The sequence below is a fragment of the Chaetodon auriga genome, chromosome 2, assembly GCF_051107435.1.
Source record: "Chaetodon auriga isolate fChaAug3 chromosome 2, fChaAug3.hap1, whole genome shotgun sequence".
In the NCBI taxonomy this organism is placed as follows: domain Eukaryota; kingdom Metazoa; phylum Chordata; class Actinopteri; order Chaetodontiformes; family Chaetodontidae; genus Chaetodon; species Chaetodon auriga.
The window spans coordinates 21,978,394-21,986,238 of NC_135075.1; the positions used below are offsets into that span (position 1 = coordinate 21,978,394).

At 44.0% G+C, this 7,845-nt stretch overlaps 1 protein-coding gene across 1 annotated transcript; it reads left to right on the forward strand.

Moving 5' to 3' along the window:
- The first annotated feature begins 1,278 nt into the window (after positions 1-1,278).
- rbck1 (RanBP-type and C3HC4-type zinc finger containing 1) lies at positions 1,279-7,557 on the forward strand. Its single transcript, XM_076747830.1, has 13 exons — positions 1,279-1,483; positions 1,567-1,614; positions 1,823-1,967; positions 2,216-2,312; positions 2,673-2,871; positions 3,120-3,289; positions 3,405-3,578; positions 3,980-4,140; positions 4,296-4,392; positions 4,668-4,847; positions 5,399-5,497; positions 6,207-6,350; positions 6,468-7,557. Exons 2-13 carry the CDS (start codon positions 1,575-1,577, stop codon positions 6,546-6,548), a joined length of 1,587 nt encoding a protein of 528 aa, XP_076603945.1. The 5' UTR covers positions 1,279-1,483; positions 1,567-1,574; the 3' UTR covers positions 6,549-7,557.
- The last annotated feature ends 288 nt before the right edge of the window (positions 7,558-7,845 follow it).

The window sequence follows — 7,845 nt, forward strand, 5'->3', positions numbered from 1 at the left end:
CTCGTTTATCTGCGCCGTGCATCTGGATCAAAGCGTTCACTTCATCAGGACCAAACGCTCCCGAGCCGAGAAGTAATTACTTCAGTGGATTAACCACAAGTAATCCTGTGTTACACCGGAGTGAGAACAGTAACTGAATATGAATGACCATGCAAGGAGAGATCATGCATTTATAGAGTTATTGACGCAAATAATGGTGCGATTTATTCGCTTATCTGCAGCTAATAAATCAGAGGTGAAATATAAAGTCAGTCTTAAAATTTAATTTGAATGCAAAGTTTAATATTGTCATATTTAGAACGATAACAATAATCATATGGACGCCAACTTTGAACTGTTCCACCAGAGCAACTTTTGACAGACACTGACATCTGCTGGATGTTTGCAGTCACTGTCCTGACCTTAAAAATATACATTATTTATATATACCCCCCCACCGCCCCACCCTACCCCCCCATTTTTTGCGTTGTAAGAGCATTGGGACCTGTCAGGGCTGGTATGGACAGGAACAACAACTACAGCAACCAAAAGCAGATTCAGTGTACAAATAGGCCAAGTTTTAAGACAGACTTTGACACTGATTTTAAGTGAAAAGCCGGCCTCACAGTCCCCGTTATATTGGATATACACATTTATGTGATAAAAACAATGACTGCAAACATCCAGCAGATGGCAGCGTTTGGTGGAAATCAATAGTCATTATTATTATTATTATTATTGAGTGGGGAAAAAGCAAACGAAAGACACTTAATAGTAATAATTAATCAATATTCCTTTATTTGTCCCGCGAGGGGAAATTTCAGAATAAGAAGAAGAATACACTTTATATCTATATTGTTCATTTAATGCATGAAATGCAACACAAAGTGCACAATTAATAATAACGGGTGTGATAGGATTTTATGCCATTTAGTGTTTTTATAATCTGTACAGATGTACATATACATAGTTGTTTTTCTATTCTGTATCCTGCACACTTTTTTGTGCCACAGCTTTCGCTTTTTGTAATACTTGCTGGCCGTAACGACTTAATTTCCCCAGTGTGGGATCACACATCTTATCTTACCTTATCTGTCGGACAGATAGAACGGGACAAAGTCAATCAGTGATTAAAAAGTAAAAGAACAGTCAAAGAAATGAAGCAAATAAATGAAACCTGTCACTGGTCCAGTTCCTCCAGAGTGAACATCGTGAATCAAAGCTCTCTGGAGCGAGAAGAGGCGGAGCAGAGTCAGTCCAGAGCGAGCGTTTTAAATTTCCTCTTCCTGATCTTGAGTCAGTTTCACTTTCCGTTCTACCTGTCAGCCACCGAGAGTTCAGAGCTGCAGCTGACAGAGCAAGACACGAGGTGAAATCCTCGTCAGGCTGTCATCTGTTTCATGAAATCTCCTTTAAAAACTACCTTTCTTGCCATCGCCGCCTGGAGGGAGCGTCTGTCGGATCGCTGAATGCGGACAGGAGCGCAACAACAAGCCCTGGAAAGGTTGGATTTAAACTTGTGGACGGCTGCGCGTTGTCAGAACTGTCATCTTTGCTTCATATATTTTGTGTTACCTGTCGTTTCAGGTGTAATCATGGCTTCTGAAGTTACACCCACAGTCAAGCTGAAGGAGGGTGAGCGCTTTAGTTCAGTTTCGATTTTGGGCAACATAACTTCATGCCGCGTGTTTGACTCCCGATAGAGCGTCCCAGAGGGAATACTGTGTTTCCTGTATGTCACTGTTCAGCATTGAGCTCATCACAGGTGTTGCAGAGGGGTAGTGGAACTTGTTTTGGTTCGGCTGGAGTGTGTTGATGACCTCCTCTCCTGCTCCCCGTGCAGCGGAAGAACTGGCCCTCTCACTGAGCGAAGCCCTGAGCAGCGGGGACGGGCAGGAGGCAGCCGAACTGTGCCTGAGGCTGGCCCAGCTCTCCGTCCCGGTGTCCGTCAGCGTCGACTGCCAGGCGTACCCGCAGGACTCCATAAGGTGGGAGCATGAGAAGATTAGATCAGAGTTAGGTGTGTTCTGAAATGGGGTTGTGTAATGGATGATGATTCAAGAGTGAAGTATGGATATCAAAAGTGTGTGCGTGCATGGACTGTATGTATCTCTGTGTGGTTTCCAGGTAGTAATATGAAAACAGACTTGGATGCATATTCATATGTGGCCATTATGCCATAAGTGTAAACAAAGCCACAAAGACAAGGCCCGATCTCCTCTTTTGTGTTCTGTAGGTTGTTCGTTGGAGTGGAGGATGCTCAGTCTGAGTCCTACATCCCGGTGACAGTTGTGGTTTCTTCCTATATGACAGTTGCACAACTTAAAGATAAGGTACTGATGTTTGAGCACACACCCACAGCTGATGATCAAACAGCCTTTTGTATTGCTTTAACCTCCATCATGTCTTACCAGGCTGGAAAACATGGAACTGATCTGAGCTGACAGTGGATCAATGGGCTCCTGTTATATGTTAAATGTGATTCTTTATAGCAAGAAATGGAATTCATGCTCCTCCTCTGCCATGCTTAGATCTTTTAATGTGTTATTTAAGTTCATGCACATGAACACTGGCACAAACAGTACATGCGCGCTTTCTGTTGTCATCATGATTAGTTCCAATCAGTTTTTAAATATAAACTAATATTAAATCTGCATTGGGCGATCTGTCTTTCCCTCACCTTACGTTCACAGATCAGCCTTGACTTCGGGTTTCCCCCCGCGGTGCAGCGCTGGGTGATCGGGAAGCGGTTGGCTCAGGACCGGGAGACACTTTACAGCCACGGCATCCGTCAGAACGGGGACCAGGCTTTCCTGTTCATCCTCTCCGCACAAGATGCTCATCTCACACGGCAGCAACACAAGCTGGACCTGGAGCAACAACGCCTAGACGGTCAGTAACAACACACTTGCTACCATTGCAGGTTTTTTTGTTTTTGATAATAAACAAACTATTAAAGTAAACTACTTCAGCAACACTTATTAAAACGTATTGACAGCAAATTGACAGCGTTTGCTATTTGGTACATTTTAGTCAGTGCTGAAAATCTTTTGAGGTTCAATACCTCCTTGATTACAAGTGGACTTAGCAGGTCAACATACCGGTTAAATCAGTTTCATGGAATGATAATCTATTCTTAGGTATCGTGGAGTCAATGGAGACGATGCAGCTCTTGCCCAGAGGCCTCAGCAGAGCTGCTGGTGAGAAAACGGCTCCTCCCCCGGAGACTCCACACGCTCCTCCTGTTCTCCCTAAACCTGCGGCTGCTACAAAACCTGTTGTGCCTCCTAAACCTCCTCCTAAGCCTCAGGTGAGACTGCAAACTGCGGTTTAGAAATGACACCTGCGGCGTGAGTGGGTGTGTGTCTGCGTAGTTTGTGTCCAGCGGTTGTACAAGCGTGCTGCGTATCTGTGTTCGTGTGTAGCTGGGCTGGGCCTGCACTTCGTGTACGTACATAAACAAACCAACGCGTCCTGGCTGTGAGATATGCGGAGGGGAGCGGCCTGAGGATTACGAGGTGCCTCACATCTACAAGCCGGACCAGCAGGAGGTTTTTCGAATTCAGCAGGAACACCTGGCCATACTGCAGTACGAACAGGTAACAACCAGGATTCCTGACATCATTTTCAGCCTGATGCCAAATTTATATCCAAATTTAACCTGACCCAGGTCACGGACGGCCATTAACGCGTGTGGTTGTTACATGGTGATCGATCAGAAACAAACCTGTTCAGTATTTGAACTAACGCTGTTTATGAGCTGTATGATGCAGAACCAGTAGATGCCACTTATGCTCTGCAAAACCAAATAGATTGAAGTAAACATAACACCACCACAGAGCAGAGTCAATAAAAACTTGTGACCCTCATTGAAACTGATGATAAGAGCCTTCTGCTCTTCACTTTCACTTTCCATTTTCAGGAATCACAAGATTACGCTGTTTTGTTTCTAATGAATGTCTGTTTTGTGATTGCTGCGACCCCTCTCTGGGTGATGAAGGCTCAGCAGGAAGAACGAGAGAGGAACTACCAGTACTTGTTGGCCACAGAGGACGTGAACCTTATCCCCAATGCCACAGAGACCGACTGTCCCATCTGCTTTTCTGCCCTGCAGCCAGGAGAGGGCATCGTGCTCAGAGAGTGTCTGCACACCTTCTGCAGGTCGGACTCAGTAAATGATTTCATAGCTTTTGTCATATGCTGTAAAGGTGATTAAAACGTACTGTGTCTGCTTTCTGAAAGTCTACAGCGTCCACACGCATGCCACAGTCTGCAAAGTGTGCAAAGGTTAGTTTGTCTTTTTCTTATGTGTTCAGGGAGTGTCTAAAGGGAACAATAATAAACAGTCAAGATGCTGAGGTGGCCTGTCCTGACAGATGTGAGAGCAAGCTACTGGACCGAGAGATCAAAGAGGTGAGTGCACAGCTGGACATTACAAGTCATAGTCTGAAGGCTGATGGAAATTACAAATGATAGTAAGATCTACAGTGGACAGCAGATCAGTCAGTGGGGGTGGGCGTGGACTTAGAGTAATATGAGGTTGTAGGCATTTACTCAAATGTCAAATCCGCAGATTTTAAAGTCATTTTCAAAACTAACAAGTGCTTTATTAATTTTCCATAAAGATATGGACCGTACACTGTGCACACCCTCACTGTCTGTCTCTCTCTGTATGATCCTGGATGCAGCTGCTCACAGAGGAGGAGCACCAGCGCTTTCTGGAGTTGCGTCTGAGCATCGCGGAAAGCCGCTCAGACCACAGCTTCCACTGTCAGACTCCCAACTGTCGAGGCTGGTGCATCTACGAGGATGAAGTCAATGAGTTCCACTGTGAGCTCTGCGGTGAAATCAACTGCATCCTCTGCAGGGTAGTTTTCACACCTTCTCTCACTGACCAAGACTTTCTTACTCTGCAGTACAACCCTGATTCCAAAGAAGTATGCATGTTGTGTAAAATGTAAATAAAAATAGAATTTAATCATTTGAAGATGAACTGCGTTTCCCAACAGCAGTTCTTTAAAGTGTTCCTGAGGCCACGTAGTGATATCCTTCATACATTCATGTGTTCACAAAGTGGTGAACCTCGCTCCATCCTTGCTTGTGAACCACTGAGCCTTTCCAGGATGCCCCTTTCATACCCAATCATGATACTATCACCTGTCACCAGTCAACCTGTTTACCTGTGGAATGTTCCAAACAGGTGTTTTTGGAGCATTCCACATCTTTCCCAGTCTTTAGTTGCTCCTGTCCCAACTTGTTTGAAACTTGTTAAAACTTTAAACATATTGTCTCTGTACTGTTTTCAATTGAGTATATGTCAAAAAGGATTAGCAAGTTACCACATTCATCCCAACTTTTCTGGAATCTGGGGTTAAATAGCAGAAGCGTCAAACTTAAAGGAAGTTGTGTGTGTTTGCAGGCTATCCATGATGGCATGAATTGCAGGGACTACCAGGATGACCTGCGCATCCGAGCAGAGAACGACCAGGCGGCTCAGCAAACTAAGCAGATGCTCGAGGTGGGTCAGCTGGGGCAGTTGTGAGCTCTTTGATGGTAACAGATCAGTGTGCTTCAGGAAACACGTGTAACAGTAACAACCCACAACAGAAACCCTCACTTTCCTCCTGTGCACTACAAACCAGTACAGGAAGTTCTGACGGGTCTTAAACGTAGCTGCGTGCTTCGTCACACTCTAGGAGACATTAAAGCACTGGTGAAAGTGAGAGGTCAGTCTCACTATTAAAAAAGTCATAACACAGCGCTTTGAATTATTCAATCATCTCTAATGTCCTCTAAATATTTTATGATGAATCATGAATTGAAGCATGGACTGGATTTGCTTCTTTATCTCCAAACTGGTCAGACTGGTGGAGAGTCTGTTCTGTTTTCCATTCACTCCAGTCACCAGTTCGGGGTTTGTAAGGACATTTTAGGGATTTTTTTCCAGTAGGGAAGGCTTACCGTCTGCATGCATTCTTCCATAGAGTCGACCTCCATTCCTGCTCATGTTTACAAAGTTAGTTTTTTATGTTTGGGCTCTGGCCCTGACTAAATCAGTGGTATACTCTTTATTTCAGTGTCCATTTTAATATGTTTTCAGCTCCAGCTACACCTCAGGCTCTGCAATTAGACTGATGTGTGGATTGCCTGAATTGCCTGTATTTTTGTCTGCATTGCTTCCTATGGCGACTTAACATTGTACTGATTTCACTGTATTTCAATGATAGAGCCTGCTGCAGAATGGGGAGGCCATGAAGTGCCCACGGTGTGACATCATCGTGCAGAAGAAAGATGGCTGTGATTGGATCTGCTGTTTGATGTGCAAGACAGAAATCTGCTGGGTCACCAAACAAGCTCGCTGGGGCCCAAATGTAAAAACATTTACTTACATGTGAAATTAAAAAAAAAAAAAAAATGGCAGCGTTGGTTCTGTATTCAGGAAAGTGTGAGCTGTGCATATGACTTTGTCATTTTGTTGTATTTCACAGGGAAAGGGCGACACATCTGGGGGCTGCAAATGCCGAGTCAATAATCAGCCTTGTCATCCCAACTGCCAAAACTGCCACTGAGACAAGCACCCTAATGAACACACATGCAGCTGCACCTTCACAGTCTGAAGGAACGCATACGTCAGCTGATGCTCAGGCTGCTCGCGTCATGCTGGCTGCATTCCTGAGCTCTTTTGATTTAACTGACTCACTGTCGGCCTTGTTTTCAGCGTGCCTCTGTGTCTCTGTGGCACACCTCTCGTCAAAGGTGCGGCAACCACAGATATAAATGCTATACACAAGCTACACTAACTACCAGCAATGTCCTCTACATCTCCACAGCCGAGGGTCTGTCTGCCTGTCTGTGTGAGAAAATAAGCTTTTCTGGGATTCTTCTGCTGTAATAAGTCCTTTCTGTGACGATTTCATGCTCGACACATGTTCTGTCCACAGGTGACTGCTTTCAGGACAGGTTAGCTTTTTTAAATCTGTGATGGCAAAAATGCAGGAAAAAACTCAGATACGGTAAATAATAATATCAGCTAACAACTCCATACTGAAGGAATTCAGTTAGCTTGTATGGCTACGATGATGAATCATTTATTAATTCAACCCATCATTTAGTCTAGAAAACACCAGAACTGAACAATCTTTACAATTACCAGTCCCAACTTTTTTTTGTTTCCAGCCTATGTTTGCCATTTTTGCTTTATATATGAGAATAATTACCAATTTGGTATCATAATTATAACAGATTGTATTTCGGTCCACTTACCAGATTGCGGTGAAGGATGTCATTTACGTTGAATGAATGTGGTCATCGTGCAAAACATGCTGCTCCGACGAACGTTATAACTTTGAAGTATCAGGTTGAAACATGACACAGCGGACAATAACGATGCTGTCATTTTTTGCATTATTCAGGATTATATCTGTACCTCCTCAGTGTTCATTCCTCGAGAGCTACAGTAATGTTCTATTATATACGTCTATACAGTATAATTTATGTATGTATGAAGTTTGTTGGGATTCACTTGCTTGTTTTTTTGAGTGACAGTCCTCAACTCCAATAAACTTGAAACACAAGTGTAGCACGGTAGCATTATTGTAACACAATGATATATGTTAATGTTGAGTTCAAAGGACGGCTGAGGCTGAGATGAGCCTGACAGGGTGCAGGCTGGGTAAAGTTTAGCTAGCGTAATGATGAGTCCGAGCTGAGTCTGAGATGCCCTCAAAATGACTTGCTGCATGACTTGAATCAGGTGGGTCTCGAAAAGGATCTGAAAATGCTGTTTCTGTGTTAGTTGTAAGCGTTGCAGTGTAAACCTTGATACCGCGTGAATTCGTGTCCACGTTTATGTGTCCAAACGATTAC

Coding starts and splice junctions, on each gene's coding strand:
- rbck1 (XM_076747830.1), top strand. CDS start 1,575: ATGGCTTCTGAAGTTACACCCACAGTCAAGCTGAAGGAGG. Junction 3,290..3,404: donor AACCTCCTCCTAAGCCTCAG/GTGAGACTGCAA, acceptor GTTCGTGTGTAG/CTGGGCTGGGCCTGCACTTC. Junction 3,579..3,979: donor CCATACTGCAGTACGAACAG/GTAACAACCAGG, acceptor TGGGTGATGAAG/GCTCAGCAGGAAGAACGAGA.